This window comes from Coregonus lavaretus (assembly GCF_964263955.1).
Source record: "Coregonus lavaretus genome assembly, chromosome: 24".
NCBI classification, from domain to species: domain Eukaryota; kingdom Metazoa; phylum Chordata; class Actinopteri; order Salmoniformes; family Salmonidae; genus Coregonus; species Coregonus lavaretus.
In genome coordinates this window covers 1,301,704-1,320,188 of record NC_140011.1, presented here as the reverse complement: position 1 = coordinate 1,320,188, position 18,485 = coordinate 1,301,704, and the positions used below count along the sequence as shown (strand labels likewise).

The 18,485-nt window shown below is 40.1% G+C and overlaps 1 protein-coding gene across 4 annotated transcripts in view; it reads left to right on the top strand.

Annotated features, from left to right (window-relative positions):
- Positions 1 to 17,660, top strand: part of LOC311100102 (mitogen-activated protein kinase kinase kinase 1-like) — a 116,664-nt gene extending 99,004 nt beyond the window's left edge. For 3 of the 4 annotated variants that reach the window (XM_084140847.1, XM_084140846.1, XM_084140849.1), the window contains exons 15-20: positions 2,343 to 2,495; positions 2,917 to 3,079; positions 3,529 to 3,660; positions 4,106 to 4,248; positions 5,269 to 5,400; positions 12,053 to 15,889. In XM_084140847.1, coding sequence (XP_083996973.1) covers positions 2,343 to 2,495; positions 2,917 to 3,079; positions 3,529 to 3,660; positions 4,106 to 4,248; positions 5,269 to 5,400; positions 12,053 to 12,202 — 873 coding nt within the window. In that variant the 3' untranslated portion in view covers positions 12,203 to 15,889. Of the gene's footprint in view, positions 1 to 2,342; positions 2,496 to 2,916; positions 3,080 to 3,528; positions 3,661 to 4,105; positions 4,249 to 5,268; positions 5,401 to 12,052; positions 15,890 to 17,520 lie in introns of those variants that run through there. The other variant, XM_084140848.1, reaches the window with a different exon arrangement.
- Positions 17,661 to 18,485: the final 825 nt, after the last annotated feature.

The window sequence follows — 18,485 nt, the reverse complement described above, 5'->3', positions numbered from 1 at the left end:
TACTGCAAATTGAGAAATCATGTGACTAAATTGAATAAAAAGAACAAGAAACTACACTATGAAACAAAGATAAATTACAGTGCCTTGCAAAAGTATTCATCCCCCTTGGCATTTTTCCTATTTTGTTGCATTACAACCTGTAATTTTTAATGGATTTTTATTTGGATTTCATGTAATGGACATACACAAAATAATCAAAATTGGTGAGGTGAAATGAAAAAAAATAACTTGTTTAAAAAAAAATGCAAAAAAATAGATAACGGAAAAGTAGTGTGTGTATATGTATTCACCCCCTTTGCTATGAAGCCCATAACATAAGATCTGGTGCAACCAATTACCTTCAGAAGTCACATAATTAGTTAAATAAAGTCCACCTGTGTGCAAACTATGTGTCACATGATCTCAGTATATATACACCTGTTCTGAAAGGCCCCAGAGTCTGCAAAACCACTAAGCAAGGGGCATCACCAAGCAAGCGGCACCATGAAGACCAAGGAGCTCTCCAAACAGGTCAGGGACAAAGTTGTGGAGAAGTACAGATCAGGGTTGGGTTATAAAAAAATATCAGAAACTTTGAACATCCCACGGAGCACCATTAAATCCATTATTAAAAAATTGAAAGAATATGGCACCACAACAAACATGCCAAGAGAGGGCCGCCCCTAATGGGGGTCCATAATAAATACAAAATACAAATACTACAGCAATGTCCATCCAGAACAACGAGGAGACCGTATTTCCAGTTTAAGGGGGTTTAATGATAATCCACACACACACACACACATACATCCAAGACCACTCTGAGTCTGATTTGTGACTGACAATGATTGTGGTTCTGAAAATAAATAATAAATACACTTCGGCTGTAGCACTGATATGCATGACATGAAAGTACAAGCTAGCATACAACATTGTAATAAGGCCTTGCATAAATGAACTAGTAAAAAGGCTCCATAAGCTAGAGGTCTTGTACATAAACAAATGTATAGCAAATACAGCAATGTAGAAATGTCTACAGAATATAACCAGAATATAACCCAGATTATAAACTGGGTGGTTCGAGCCCTGAAGGCTGATTGGCTGACAGACGTGGTATATCAGACCATATGCCACGGGTATGACAAAACATTTATTTTTACTGCTCTAAGTACATTGGTAACCAATTTATAATAGCAATAAGGCACCTCCGGGGTTTGTGATATATGACGAATATACCACATCTAAGGGCTGTATCCAGGCGTTGCGTTGTGCTTAAGAACAGCCATTAGCCGTGATATATTGGCCATATACCACACCCCCTCGTGCATTATTGCTTAATTAAATATAGCATGAGCGATATACACAAATAATATAGCATAGCACCATGCATGAGAAATGCTAACAAATGGGTACTCGCTAGGATGCATTCTAAGTCCTAATACATTCTGAATACAAATGTTAATGCTAGAGCTAACGCTAGCGAGACCGCAAGCTATCTAACAACCTCAATACAAACGGTAGTTATAACAATAGGCAATCTTGAGCTCCGAAAACAACAAGACGTAAACATCTTAAGGCACTTTTAGATGCACGCACAATAAAATATCAGACAGCAAAGGTATTGTGACCGTAGGAGAAAGAGTAGTAGGAGGGAAACCATGAAATGCTGTCAGGATGGTGAAAGTACGTTTCTGACTGAAAGCACGTTTCTGCCCTGCTTGTGCTACATTGAAAGTCCCGTGAATACTAACTACTGATAGGCTAACATAATACTGACTGGCGTGACCTTGACCGATAAGAACTAAAGAAGTTTGGGTCTTGTGAATAGGAGGCTGAACTGCCTATGTAGAAAGCACTAAATAGCTGACTGAAGCTGGCCGTTTTTACAATGGCTGTCTCAGTCACCAGATATCAACCTAATTGGACACTTATGGGAGATTCTGGAGCGGCGCCTGAGACAGCGTTTTCCACCACCATCAATAAAACACCAAATGATGGAATTTCTCGTGGAAGAATGGTGTTGCGTCCCTCCAATAGAGTTTCAGACACTTGTAAAATCTATGCCAAGGTGCATTGAAGCTGTTCTGGCTCATGGTGGCCCAACGTCCTATTAAGACACTTCATGTTGGTGTTCCTTTATTTTGGCAGTTACCTGTATGTGTATAGGCAATAGGCCTAGGCCACGTTCAGTCGACAGACGTGAAACGTTGCAGATAGAAACGTCATAAATAGAGCTGACGTGATTCCTGGCTACAGGTCATAAATGTTTGTTCTACATAACATCTATCTGAGTGTTCCACAACATTGTATCCTGACCTGGTATGGGATGGCATACTGACATGATGTCTTCTATGGTTCCCCAGACCCCAGAGACTCTGCCTGGCCTTACCAAAGCAAAGCAGCCCTACAGGGAGGGCCACGAGTGGCTGAAGGGCCAGCAGATCGGCTTGGGGGCCTTCTCCTCCTGCTACCAGGCCCAGGACGTGGGCACTGGCACCCTGCTGGCAGTCAAACAGGTGAGAAGAGGAGACACACACAAGGCAATCAGAGATCCTATCCTAGGGCTGATTTTCCTATGCTGAATTCCAAACAACCCCTATTCACTCCTGTTGATATGATAGAAATTGATAAATTCATCCTAGCCGTTCAGAGGGCAAGGAGGAGCTGTTACCATATTGTCTAAACCTATTACATTATTTCGGATCTGCAGGAGTGTCTAGGATTGGGGGCTAGGTCTTGTTTCTAAGTGGGGCCTATGGGTCCCTTTTGTCACCCAGGTTGTGGCTTGTGTCCCCTGGTGCAGAAACACTGGGGATTCCAATGTCGGAGTTGATTCAATTTTAACTAGTGACATCAAACTGAGATGTAGCCCTTAAAAAGAATGTCCAGCTCTCTCATCCCCTAATAACCATGAGTGTGTGTGTCCTCTCCATCTAGGTGACGTATGTGAGGAACACGTCGTCGGAGCAGGAGGAGGTGGTGGAGGCTCTGAGGGAGGAGATCCGGATGATGGCCCACCTCAACCACCCCAACATCATCCGCATGCTGGGGGCCACCTGCGAGAAGAGCAACTACAACCTGATGGTGGAGTGGATGGCAGGTAAGGGCCTTTGATGATGACACATCCAACGTTGAAAAAACGTTTCCTGCTTTCATCCTTTGTTCAGTTCAAAACAATCCAGTTTGATTTAGTTCATTTAAAAAAATAGATATAATTTTTGTTTCCTGCATTTTAATCTTTGTGACATGATTATTCATTAAAAAAAATTTTACTTTTCAAAATTGATAGTATTAATTGAACTTTTGTTACTAATGAGTGAACTACCAAGTCATGGGATGAATATGTATCAGCAGCAATAACTTAATGTATCTAATTAAGAAATGCCAGAAGTTGAACTTCATAGTAGGAATTGTAACGTTTGACCCTATCCTACTATGAAGCATTGTCCTCCCTCCTATAACAATCACACTTGTTGCTCCCTTAGAAATAGAATGACTAGATTATAGTCATTCTATTTCTATGGTTGATCCTCTCTCTGTTGTGTACAGGTGGGAGTGTGTCCCATCTTCTGAACAAGTACGGGGCCTTCAAGGAGGCTGTGATCATCAACTACACGGAGCAGCTGCTCCGAGGCCTGGCCTACCTCCATGAGAACCAGATCATCCACAGAGACATCAAAGGTGAGTGCACACACACGCACATGCACACGCAAACACACACACACACACACACACACACACACACACACACACACACACACACACACACACACACACACACACACACACACACACACACACACACACAAATGACCTCCAGCACACAGGAAATCCCTGCTGCTATTGTGCTGCCTGTCTCAGGGCTGAAGGAGGGGGGATGGTGAGCCCCTATGTGCTAGACCGAGGACACACACACACTCATTCATGTGTTCCACCTTTTAGCTTTGGGGTGGAACTTTAGGGACTGTGGGGGCTTACTATAATAAGGGCTTGGGATTTTTACTGGTCAGGACAGGTCAGGAAGAACACACTCACACTTTCTTATACTCACACACCTCACCTATCTCTCCTGTTATGGCATTCAATAACTACCCTTCCCCCACTCCACTCTATCTCTCTCCCCCAGGTGCCAACCTGCTGATTGACAGCACAGGTCAGAGGCTGCGGATAGCCGACTTCGGGGCTGCCGCCAGGCTGGCCTCTAAGGGCACTGGAGCAGGGGAGTTCCAAGGCCAACTCCTGGGAACCATCGCCTTCATGGCCCCCGAGGTACATATGGATGAGAGAGAGAGACTAAATCTGTGTCAGAATTAGCGTTCTCTTCCCAGGCCTTTATAGTGCACTACTTTTGACCAGAGCCATAGAGCATTTCAGACACACACACACTGTGTACAAGTGATGGCTGGCATGAAGCTTGCGGGCATAAAGCAAGTAAATTCTGCCACTTAAACCAATGCCCTAAGATCAAAACCCCTCAATCCTCTGTATCCTGTTTGTGGAGAGGCTCTGAAAGAGAAAGTAGAGACAGCGGCAGAAGCAGTAGCCTTCTGTGGGGGCTGTTTTATTTTGAAGAGGGCCCTGAGGATGCTGATAATGAACTGGGCTACTGTGCTGTGGTAGGCCTGAGCAGCTGAACTCCCTCCTAATTAAACAAAGTTTTGGGAGCCACAGTGATAACAAGGCATTAAGGGTCCAGACTGGGGGCCCGCTCTCAATAGGGATTACAATTTTCTTTCATTTGGGAGTTACTGAGAAATCTAAATCCACTTTAGTTCAGCGGATACGTGACTCTGAATGGCCTGCATAATGGCGGCTGGGTTTCGCCGTTTAAGAAAAGCTTTGTCGGAAGCCATTGACATTTAAATATCCTACCCCAAACGTAAGAAAGCAATATTTCGCCTCAGAATTAATTGAAGCCATAGTCATGTGATAAAGAATGAAGAAAGAGTGCAACTAAATACAGACGCAACAAAACTTAATGGGAGGCTCCGTGATACATTTAACTCGTTGGCCGAGTCACATCCTTTGGTTTGACGTTATGTGTCCATCCACCAAAAATAAGTCTGTTGTGCAACTATGCCACTCCTCAACAACAAAACCCAGACAAGTGCTGTAAAAAAATGGCTTGCCATTTCAGTCCGTTCTGCTGCTATTTGCACATTAAAGACTATGAATGGATTAGAGTTAAGTGTGCTTGTGTAGTGGGTGCGTGCATTAAATACTTAAATTCAATAAACATCATGTATTTGTCCATATGTTGATACCTTCTGTGTATGGTTGACTCTGTAGGTGCTACGTGGGCAGCAGTACGGCCGGAGCTGTGACGTGTGGAGTGTGGGCTGTGCCATCATCGAGATGTCGTGTGCCAAGCCCCCCTGGAACGCTGAGAAACATTCCAACCATCTGGCCCTCATATTCAAGGTACCGTCAATACAAGTAGTGGGGTCCTGTATGGCTCAGTTGGTAGAGCAATGCGCTTGAAATGTCAGGGTTGTGAGTTTGATCCCTGGTGCCACTCAATGTGAAAAATGTATGCACGCATGACCATAAGTCTCTTTGAATAAAAGCGTCTGCTAAAGGGCATATATTATTATTATTATTATTATTATTATTATTATTAGTTAGGATTTTAAGGAAACCATGTCCATTCAGTTAGATATGTGATCAATATGTCTTCAGGACCAGAAATATCCTAGAAATGTTATTGTTGCTATTTAGCATTATCATGGACTATGCAACCCACAAAGATGGAGTTGGCACTCTCTGCTTGTAAGGCTTGAACTGAACAAATTCACAGGATATACTGCCACAACATTACTTTATATCGATTGATGTACACACATACAGCTTAAAAAGCACACATATAGCTGTAAAGACTCACGTATGGTTGTAAAAGACATACAGAAAGTATTCAGACCCCTTGACTTTTTCCACATTTTGTTAGGTTATAGCCTTATTCTAAAATTGATTAAATTGTTTATTTTCCCCCTCATCAATCTCCACACAATACCCCATAATGACAAAGCAAAAACAGCTTTTTATAAATTTTTGATAATTTATTACAAATAAAAAACTGAAATATTACGTTTACGTAAGTATTCAGACCCTTTAATCAGTACTTTGTTGAAGCACCTTTGGCAGTGATTACAGCCTCGAGTCTTCTTGGGTATGACGCTACAAGCTTGGCACGCCTGTATTTGGGGAGTTTCTCCCATTCTTCTCTAAAGATCCTCTCAAGCTCTGTCAGGTTGGATGGGGAGCATTCCTGCACAGCTATTTTCATGTCTCTCCAGAGATGTTCGATTGGGTTCAAGTCCAGGCTCTGACTGGGCCACTCAAGGACATTCAGAAACTTGTCACAAAGCCACTCCTGCGTTGTCTTGGCTGTGTGCTTAGGGTCGTTGTCCTGTTGGAAGGTGAACCTTCGGCCCAGTCTGAGGTCCTGAGCGCTCTGGAGCAGGTTTTCATCAAGAATCTCTCTGTACTTTGCTCCATTCATCTTTGCTTCGATCCTGACTAGTCTCCCAGTCCCTGCCGCTGATAAACATCCCCACAGCATGATTCTGCCACCACCATGCTTCACCGTAGGGATGGTGCCAGGTTTCCTCAAACAATCCTGTCTCGGAGCTCTACGGACAATTCCTTCAACCTCATGGCTTGGTCTTTGCTCTGACATGCACTGTCAACTGTTAGACCTTATATAGACAGGTGTGTGCCTTTCCAAATCATGTCCAATCAATTGAATTTACCACAGGTGGACTCCAATCAAGTTTTAGAAACATCTCAAGGATGATCAATGGAAACAAGATGCACCTGAGCTCAATTTCGAGTCTCATAGCAAAGGGTCTGAATACTTATGTAAATAATGTATTTCTGTTTTTTATATGTAATACATTTGCAAAAATTTCCTAAAACCTGTTTTCACTTTGTCATTATGGGGTATTGTGTGTAGATTGCTGAGGATCTTTTTTTATTTAATCCATTTTAGAATAAGGCTGTAATGTAACAACATGTGGAAAAAGTAAAGGGCTCTGAATACTTTCTGAAAGCACTGTACGTATTCACACCCCTAAGTCAATACTTTGTAGATGCACCTTTGTGTCACGATCGTCGTATGGAGTAGACCAATGCGCAGCGTTAGTTGCGAACATACTTCTTTATTGAATGAATGCACGAACAAAACAAGAAACGATACGTGACGTCCTCGGTACAACACAACCGACACGGCAACAAACCAAAACGGAAACACCCAACAGGAACAAGATCCCACAAACACAAAGGGAAAACAGACAGTTTAAATATGGCTCCCAATCAGAGACAACCAGCCACAGCTGACACTCGTTGCCTCTGATTGGGAGCCACTCTGGCCAACATAGAAACACAACAACCAGAACTCCCGACATAGAAATACAACACATAGAATGACCACACCCTGGCTCAACATATAGAGTCCCAGAGCCCGGGTGTGACACTTTGGCAGCGATTACTGCTGTGAATATTTCTGGAATAGTCTCTAAGAGCTTTCCACACCTGGATTGTGCAACATTTGCCCATTATTATTTTAAAAAATTGTCAAGCTCTGTCAAATTGGTTGTTTATCATTGCTAAATTGGTTGTTTATCATTGCTAGACAACAACTCGGCCACTCAGGAACATTCACTGTCTTCTTGGTAAGCAACTCCAGTGTAGATTTGGCCTTGTGTTTTAGGTTATTCTCCTGCTGAAAGGTGAATGTATCTCCCAGTTTCTGGTGGAAAGCAGACTGAACCAGGTTTTCCTCTAGGATTTTGCCTCCATTCCATACATTTTTTTATCCCCAGTCCTTAACAATTACATGCATACCCATAACATCATGCTGCCGCCACTATGCTTGAAAATATGGAGCGTGGTACTCAGTAATGTGTTGTATTGGATTTGCCCCAAATGTAACACTTTGTATTCAGGACAAAAATGTAATTGCTTTGGCACATTTTTTGTAGTATTACTTTAGTGCCTTGTTGCAAACAGGATGCATGTTTTGGAATATTTGTATTCTGTACAGGCTTCCTTCCATTTCACTCTATCGATTAGGTTAGTATTGTGGAGTTACTGCAATGTTGTTGATCCATCCTCAGTTTTCTTCTATCACAGCCATTCAACTCTGTAACTGTTTTAACATCACCTTTGGCCTCATGGTGAAATCCCAGAGCGGTTTTCTTCCTCTCCAGCAACTGAGTTGGGAAGGACGCCTGTATCTTTGTAGTGACTGGGTGTATTGATACACCATCCAAAGTGTAATTAACTTCAGCATGCTCAAAGGGATATTGAATGTCTGCTTTTTTTATTTTTACCGATCTACCAATAGGTGCCCTTATTTGCGAGGCATTGGAAAACCTCCCTGGTTTTTGTGGTTGAATCTGTTTTAAAATGTACTGCTCGACTGAGAGACCTTACAGATAATTGTATGTGTGGGGTACAGAAATGAGGTAGTCATTCAAAAATCATGTTAAACACTATTATTGCACACAGAGTCCATGCAACTTATTATGTGAATTGTTAAGCACATTTTTACTCCTGAATTTATTTAGGCTTGCCATAACAAAGGGGTTGAATACTTATTAACCCAAGACATTTCAGCTTTTCATTTGTAATGATTTTGTAAAAATTTCGAAAAACATAATTCCACTTTGACATAATGGGGTATTGTGTGTAGGCCAGTGAAAAAAAACTCCATTTAATCCATTTGAAATTCAGGCTGTAACACTACAACATGTGGAAAAGTTAAGGGGTGTGAATCATTTCTGAAGGCGCTGTAGCTGAAAAGACACATACAGTGGGGTCCGAAATTATTGACACCCTAGATAAAGATGAGGAAAAGTGACTGTATAAAATCAATAATTCAAATACTGAGCTATGTTGTATGCTACATTTTTTAAATAAATTATATTATTTCATACTAATACAATTGCTAAGAGAAAGAGATTGTTTTAACAAGTAATATTAGTTTTTTCTCAAAAAGCTATGGGTCAAGATTATTGACACCCCTGTTTTCAATACCTTCAATACCTCACCTGGCGAGGATAACGGCACTGAGCCTTTTTCATATAATTTATGAGATTTGAGAACACATTGTGAGTGATTTTAGAACATTCCTCTATGCAGAATCTTTCCAGATCCTTGATATCCTTCGTCTGCGCTTATGGTCTGCCCTCTTCAATTCAAACCACAGGTTTTCAATAACCTGGTTTCCATCCAACCATTTTATGCGAGTAAAGTACATTTTGGATTTTAAAAAATCATGACAAGCTTGATGGAATCAGCAAATTTTTCGGTAAACTTTCCACATATTGACAACAACAAAGAATGCTGGACAAGGTGGGAACTTTTTTATGCGAGAAATGGCGGTAGAAACACTTTAATGCTCAAATACTGATATAACAACCATCATATCGAAGTAAATTCGAGTCACGCAATAATATTGTCTGGTCCTCCCACCATGACTTTGGAAAGCATGCAGTTTATTAGGCTGCAGATTAAATAAGTTATGATGAACTTCACAGGGTAATGAGCTTCACGCTCCTTTCCAATAAATATCAAGGGTCTTATTCTGGTGACATGATGATCGATTCTTGGCTGCAGTATGACAAATAAAAATAATCTTGCTCTTTTGTCCATAATAATCTAATCTTGTATATAATATATAATATAATAATAATATAATATGCCATTTAGCAGACGCTTTTATCCAAAGCGACTTACAGTCATGTGTGCATACATTTTTACGTATGGGTGGTCCCGGGGATCGAACCCACTACGCTGGCGTTACAAGCGCCATGCTCTACCAATTGAGCTACAGAGGACCACAGGTAGCCTACCCGCACTGTATCTGCGAGCTGTTGGCTAGAGCGCACGTGCCAAGACCAGAGTGGGCACATTCGCTATATAACAGTACAGTTGAAAATGCAATGAAAACCTATTTAACTTGTATTTTTTATGGGAATTTTACAGCAAGTGCGTGATGCACAGCGCACAGCCTTTTATCTGCAACAAGTCAATTTGATGGAAACATCTCTGGTGGGAAAATGTGCATATTATTTTTATGCATTTTTTTAAATATTCGCATGAAAATCTGTTGCCAATTGGATGGAAACCTAGCTAATGGTGTTCAAGTCCGGAGACAGATGGCCATTACAAAATGTAGATTTTGTGGTCAATTAACCATTTCTTTGTGTATCTTTCTTTCGACACAAAACCCACCACTGGTGTGTGTGGCCAAAGAACTCTATTTTCATGCCATCCCAAAAAAGTTAATGCCTGGAGTTTTCTAAATGGCTTTGGCACTTAGACTGGGACCGGTACTATGATCAGATGACATGAAAATAGAGCACTTTGGCCTCTGGTCTGATGAAACAAAAATAAAACTGTTTGGCCATAATGACCATCGTTATGTTTGGAGGAAAAAGGGGGCTGCTTTCAAGCCGAAGAACACCATCCCAACCGTGAAGGACGGGGGTGGCAGCATCATGCTGTGGGGGTGCTTTGCTGCAGGAGGGACTGGTGCACTTCACAAAATAGATGGCATCATGAGGAAGGAAAATTATGTGGATATATTGAAGCAACATCTCAAGACATCAGTCAGGAAGGTAAAGCTTGGTCGCAAATGGGTCTTCCAAATGGACAATGAACCCAAGCATACTTCCAAAGTTGTGGCAAAATGGCTTAAGGACAACAAAGTCAAGGTATTGGAGTGGCCATCACAAAGCCCTGACCTCAATCCTATAGAAAATGTGTGGGCAGAACTGAAAAAGCGTGTGCGAGTAAGGAGGCCTACAAACCTGACTCAGTTACACCAGCTCTGTCAGGAGGAATGGCCCAAAATTCACCCAACGTATTGTGGGAAGCTTGTGGAAGGCTTCCCGAAATGTTTGACCCAAGTTAAACAATTTAAAGGCAATGCTAACAAATACTAATTGAGGGTATGTAAACTTCTGATCCACAAAAAAAAATCATTCTCTCTACTATTATTCTGACATTTCACATTCTTAAAATAAAGTGGTGATACTAACTGACCTAAGACAGGGAATTTTTACTAGGAATAAATGTCAGGAATTGTGAAAAACTGAGTTTAAATGTATTTGGCTAAGGTGTATGTAAACTTCCGACTTCAACTGTATGGAATAAGGTACTCTGGTCAGATGAGACAAAAATTGAGCTTTTTGGCCATCAAGGAAAACGCTATGTCTTGCGCAAACCCAACACCTCTCATCACCCGAGAACACCATCCCCACAGTGAAGCATGGTGGTGGCAGCATCATGCTGTGGGGATGTTTTTAATTGGCAGGGACTGGGAAACTGGTCAGAATTGAAAGAATGATGGATGGCGCTAAATACAGGGAAATTCTTGAGGGAAACCTGTTTCAGTCTTCCAGAGATTTGAGTGGGACGGAGGTTCACCTTCCAGCAGGACAATGACCCTAAGCATACTGCTAAAGCAACACTCGAGTGATTTAAGGGGAAACATTTAAATGTCTTGGAATGGCCTAGTCAAAGCCCAGACCTCAATCCAATTGAGAATATGTGGTATGACTTAAAGATTGCTGTACACCAGCGGAACCCATCCAACTTGAAGGAGCTGGAGCAGTTCTGCATTGAAGAATGGGCATAAATCCCAGTGGCTAGATGTGCCAAGCTTATAGAGACATACCCCAAGAGACTTGCAGCTGTAATTGCTGCAAAAGGTGGCTCTACAAAGTATTGACTTTGGGGGAGTGAATAGTTATGCACACTCAAGTTTTCTGTTTTTTTGTCTTATTTCTTGTTTGTTTCACAATAAAAAATATTTTGCATCTTCAAAGTTGTAGGCATGTTGTGTAAATCAAATGATACAAACCCCCCAAAAATCTATTTTAATTCCAGGTTGTAAGGCAACAAAATAGGAAAATTGCCAAGTGGGGTGAATACTTTCGCAAGTCACTGTATATAGCTGAAAAAGCACCCTATTGGCCTTCCTCTTTCATTCAAAGACCTTGTGGTTGAAAGGTTGTTTCTATAGTATCATAACTTCACCCTCACCTCCTCTCTCCCTCTCCCCCAGATTGCGAGTGCCACCTGTGCACCCTCCATCCCTCCCCAGCTGACCCCGGGCCTGAGGGACGTCACCCTGCGCTGCTTGGAGCTGCAGCCCATGGACCGCCCCCCGTCAAGGGAACTCCTCAAGCACCCCGTCTTCCGTCTCAACTGGTAGCCCCCAACATCCTCCCCCATTCCCCTACCCTCCCAATCCCAAAGCGTCCGCATGGAAATACTACTGAAGGCCCAGCCAGCCTACCTTCTCTTCTCTCCTCATCTAAACGCTGCCAATCAGACCACCCTCCCTAACCGGTCCCCTTACTGCCTTCCTTGCACCCCAGACCCTCCCCAGTCATGAGTTGAGGGCCTGGGATGGACAGTAGTATCTGGACTCTCCTCTCTCCCTCCCTTCTACTATGGCCTCAAACTGCTGTACCATAGCACAAAAGCAAGTCGCAAAAGTTCAACTACGAAAAGGGTGCATTCTTAGTCGGAGGACCATGTTGGTATACTGTAGTCTGTATTGCTCTTCAAGGCTTTCTTCTGGTAATGAAATGGTTCCTTAAGCACTTTGGTAGCCATTTTGCAGCGCCTCAAAGGTTTCGAGAAGTTATTCCCATTTTAACCCGTGAGTCAAAAATAAGTCCTTAGAACCACAAACGGAAGACGATGGAGTAAAGATGGCTTTTATCACTTATGTTGTATCGTCTGGTCATAAGTCTCAGACTCAGTTTTTGTTTTTAGAGTATCCTATGTGTAGAAGAAAGGCGTAATGGAGCGGTTTAATCGGTTGATTTTGTGCATAACTGCGTTACTACAAAGATGCCTTTAAAATGTGCATTTTACTGTTGGGCCATGAAGCTTAGTCGAATAATCATGAAGATCACTTAAGTGTTTCAGGGATTGGTGACATATCTAACAGAAACTTTGCTAGTTTGGCTAGCTTAACACTGAATGTGAATTCTTATGATGCTGGTATTTGTCTCAAATGTTTTTTGGTTTTTAAGATTTTGTTTTTAAGACATGAAAAGACATGTATATATATATATATATATATATATATATATATATATATATATATATATATATATATAACAGTGCATTCGGAAAGTATTCAGACCCCTTGACTTTTTCCACATTTTGTTACGTTACAGCCTTATTCTAAAATTGATTAAATAAACATTTTCCTCATCAATCTACACACAATACCCCATAATGACCAAGTGAAAATAGGTTTTTAGACATTTTTGCAAATGTATTACAAATAAAAAACGGAAATACCTTATTTACATAAGTATTGCTATGAGACTCGAAATTCAGATCAGGCGCATCCTGTTTCCATTGATCATCTTTGAGACGTTTCTACAACTTGATTGGAGTCCACCTGTGGTAAATTCAATTGATTGGACATGACTTGGAAAGGCACACACTTGTCTATTTAAGGTCCCACAGTTGACATTGCATGTCACAGCAAAAAAAAGAGAGAAAGACGAACGGAGCAAAGTAGAGAGATCCTTGATGAAAACCTGCTCCAGCGCGCTCAGGACTTCATGACTGGGGCGAAGGTTCACCTTCCAGCAGGACAACGACCCTAAGCACACAGCCAAGACAACACAGGAGTGGCTTCGGTACAAGTCTCTGAATGTCCTTGAGTGGCCCAGCCAGAGCTGGGACTTGAACCCAATTGAACATCTCTGGAGAGACCTGAAAATAGCTGTGCAGTGACACTCCCCATCCAACCTAATGAGAGGATCTGAAGAGAAAAATGGGAGATACTCCCCAAATACCCAAGAAGACTCAAGGCTGTAATCGCTGCCAAACATGCTTCAACAAAGTACTGAGTAAAGGGTCTGAATACTTACATAAATGTGATATTTCCGTTTTTTTTGTTGTAATAAATGTGCAAAAATATCTAAAAACCAGTTTTTGCTTTATCATTATGGGGTATTGTGTGTAGATTGATGAGGGGGAAAAAAACAATTTAATGAATTTTAGAATTAGGCTGTAACGTAACAGAATGTGGAAAAGGTGAAGGGGTCTGAATACTTTACCGAAAGCATTGTGTATATATATACACATACATTCAGTGTACACAACATTAAGAACACCTGCTCTTTCAATGACAAATTGACCAGGTGAATCCAGGTGAAAGCTATGATCTATTATTGATGTCACTTGTTAAATCCACTTCAATCAGTGTAGATGAAGGGCAGGAGACAGGTTAAAGAAGGTGACCCTAATGTTTGGTATACTCACTATATATATATATATATATATATAAAAACAGATATGTTTCTTAGCTTTTTGGATGTTATTCTCTTTTCAAAGCTATCCTTAGAAATTGAGTCATCTGTTGAGTATGGAGGTAAGGTTTCCCAACAACATTTTGATGTTGGGCAATGGTGTTAAAAGAAAACACCCCGTCGGCCTCTTAACTTTTGCTGTTACGATTTAGCCGTGTGCATCACGCATATTTTTGTCTTTTTTAATAATTTCATGAACCTTCAAAACCTCTATTATATCATTTTGGTTCTGTTCCTTTGTAGAATGTCACACTCCAATTCATCTATTTCTGATCTGGGAACAATTTTTTAAAAATATGTTATAAAATCTGTGTGCATCTGAGGTTTTTCTAAGACTTGTACTTTCCATTGGGAATTTTCTATATGATGAATATAAATGCTGTACAATGTAGTTTTTTTTGGTGGATGGATATTTCTGAACTGAAGCTAGACTTTTCAGCTTATAAACTTTTTTTTCTCTTTTTTTTATTAGAATTCTCAAGCATGTTCCTAAATTGTGTTACTTGTATAAACTATAACTTTTTCAAGTGTTCTTGTTCTGGTTGTAATCAGTTAAAATAGTAAAATTATGATAATTAAGATGAAGAATGTTTCTAAATTCAACCTTTTTTAGAACTGGGAATATGCATTTAATTGCAATTTTTATATTTGAATCTCTAGCTTGAACGGCTGAAGAGTTTGAATCCCTTAATGGCAAGGGTTTGAGACAATTTCAAAAATACTTTTTTTTGCAGAAAATTTTATCTATTTAATACTAATCATATTTCTTTATGTGGAGTACAAGCTGATCAAGCTTGAAGACTTAAATGTAAATAAATGTGAAGTTTGGTAGCTAAAATTATTGTACTTGACTGTATTTTTATATCACACTATTTTCCATAAATATTAGTTTTTGTTCCAGCTTCTGGTTATTTTTCTTATCTTACTTTTCAATGTCTTTTTAAAAGCTTTAAAGTTATGCAGTCTTGTCTTTTATATATACTGGAAGAAAAATCAGTTTCTGTCAAATTCATAAAAGCTAATCAGTATTACTTCAATTTGTCATGTCTATAATTCTTATCAATCTCTCAATGCCTTCTGAATCCTCCTCTTATCCGCCTGTGTCTCAGCCAGCTTGCTGGTCTTTATGCATTGTATTTTCTTATTTTATGCTGATGTGATGTAATCTTATGTCCTTTTTTGGATCTGAGCTGGACTTAAATTTTTGTGTGAAATTGTATGCTGTTTCCTGTGCCACCTGGTGGTACTTTTTTATTTGTAAAGAACGTCTATTGCTGTTTTATTCCAGTCTCCACTACCTCAGACTCTCTCTTCTACCAAAGTTCACTTTCTCAATATATATAAATGTACAGTATATTATTTTTTGTTGACTATTTTGTTTTTTGGTTTCTCTTCTTCAAAAATGTCCAGGGCTTAAGGGCTAACTTATATTAGCACATTTTCGTGCAAATAAACTCATGAAATCTCTGGGTTATGAAAAACAAAAATTAAGCTGTATCCTGTAAGTTAAAATATATAAAGATATTTTAATTATTAAAATCTTTACCCCATTCGAAGCATTTTATAGCATAAATTTGAACTTATTTTGGTGTTTGTCTTTATAGTAAATAAACAAAAAATTGGGGAAAAAGTTAATTGTTCCTCCTGTCGTTTTGCCAATGTACAATATGTTACATTTATCAATACAGCCAAGTATTATTCACTTGAATATGAATTACTGAAGCAGAGCCCGGAGTCTGGGGGTGGGGATCCCTGCATACACATTTATTCTCCCTCAATTCTGTTTCCCTGCTTCTGCTCCTATCCTGTCATAAAAATAATACAAAAGGCGTTAGGAATGTGGTTCTCTTTAAACAAAACAAACATATACTTCAGACAGAGTCCTTTTCAGCCAAACCTGGTCAACTGAGTTTCCGAGATGAGGGGGGAAAAAGATGCACAAACAGTAATTACAGTGCATTTGGAAAGTATTCAGACCCTTCACTTTTTCCACATTTTGTTACATTCCAGACTTATTCTAAAGTGGATTAAATTATTTATTTTTCCTCATCAATCTACACACAATACCCCATAATGAAAAAGTGAAAACAGGTTTTTTGTGTGGTTTTTTTTGGCTTCCGGACAAGTCTCTGAAAATCCTTGAGTGGCCCAGCCAGAGCCTGGACTTGAACCCGATCTAACATCTCTGGAGAGACCTGAAAATAGCTGTACTGTGACGCTCCCCATCCAACCTGACAGAGCTTGAGAGGATCTGCAGAGAAGAATGGGAATGTGCCAAGCTTGTAGCGTCATACCCAAGAAGACTTGAGGCTGTAATCGCTGCCAAAGGTGCTTCAACAAAGTACTGAGTAAATGGTCTGAATACTTATGAATGTAAATGTGATATTTCCGTGTTTTATTTGTAATAAATGTGCAAACATATCTAAAAACCTGTTTTTGCTTTGTCATTATAGGGTAGTGTGTGTAGATTGATGAGGGGAAAAAAACGATTTAATCAATTTTAGAATAAGGATGTAATGTAACAAAATGTGGAAAAAGTGAAGGGGTCTGAATACTTTCCGAATGCACTATATAATACACACAAGCAATCTAAGTTGGGTCAGTGTGAACATAAAAAAAAAATGTATGCACGCATGACTGTAAGTCGCTTTGGATAAAAGCGTCTGCTAAATGGCATATTACAATATATTACAAAATAATGACAAAGCAAAAATTGTTTTTTAGGAATGTTTGCTAATTTATTAAACAGAAAAAACTGAAATATTACATTTGCATAAGTATTCAGACCCTCTACTCAGTACTTTGTTGAAGCACCTTTGGCAGCGATTACAGCCTTGATTCTTCTTGAGTATGACGCTACAAGCTTGGCACACCTGAATTTGGGAATTTTCAATGGAAACCGGATGCACCTGAGCTCAATTTCAAGTCTCATAGCAAAGGGTCTGAATACTTATGTAAGTAAGGTATTTCTGTTTTTTATTTGTAACAAATTTGCAAAAATTGTAAAAATCTGTTTTCGCTTTGTCATTATGGAGAATTGTGTGTAGATTATTGAGGATATTTTCAAATGTAATCCATTTTAGAATAAGGCTGTAACGTAACAAAATGTGGATAAAGTCAAGGGGTCTGAATACTTTCCGAATGCACTGTATGTATTAACTGTGTGTGTCGCTCTCTCTCTCCCCCCCAGAGAGAGCATCCTGAAGACAGCCAAGGCGCTGATGGAGGACATCAAGCTGCTGGTGTCGAACACCTCAAACTTCGATATGTCTGTCCATAACCCTTTTTTCCAATCTTCCTCTGTCCATTGTCTGTGTTCTTTTGCCCAATCTTTTGTTTTTATTGGCCAGTCTGAGATATGGCTTTTTCTTTGCAACTCTGCCTAGGTCAGCATCCCGTTGAGACTGGTGTTTTGCGGGTACTATTTAATGAAGCTGCCAGTTGAGGACCTGTGAGGTGTCTGTTTCTCAAACTCAACACTCTAATTTATTTGTCCTCTTGCTCAGTTGTGCACCCGGGCCTCCCATTCCTCTTTCTATTCTGGTTAGAGACAGTTTGCGCTGTTCTGTGAAGGGAGTAGTACACAGCGTTGTACGAGATCTTCAGTTTCTTGGCAATTTCTTGCATCGAATAGTCTTCATTTCTCAGAACAAGAATAGACTGATGAGTTTCAGAAGAAAGTGATTTGTTTCTGGCCATTTTGAGCCTGTAATCGATCCCACAATTGCTGATGCTCCAGATACTCAACTAGTCTCAAGAAAGCTAGTTGTATTGCTTATTTAATCAGCACAACAGTTTTCAGCTGTGCTAACATAATTGCAAAATGGTTTTCTAATGATCAGTTAGCCATTTAAAATGATAAACTTGGTTTAGCAAACGTGCCATTGGAACACAGGACTGATGGTTGCTGATAATGGGCCTCTGTACGCCTATGTAGATATTCCATAAAAAATCATCAGTTTCCAGCTACCATATCCATTTACAACATTAACAATGTCTACACTGTATTTCTGATCAATTTGATGTTATTTTAATGGACACAAAAATTGCTTTTCTTTCGAAAACAAGGACATTTCTAAGTGACCCCAAACTTTTGAACGGTAGTTTATGTTCTTGGGCTACCGGCCTTTGTCAAAGCATTGAAGTGAAACACAT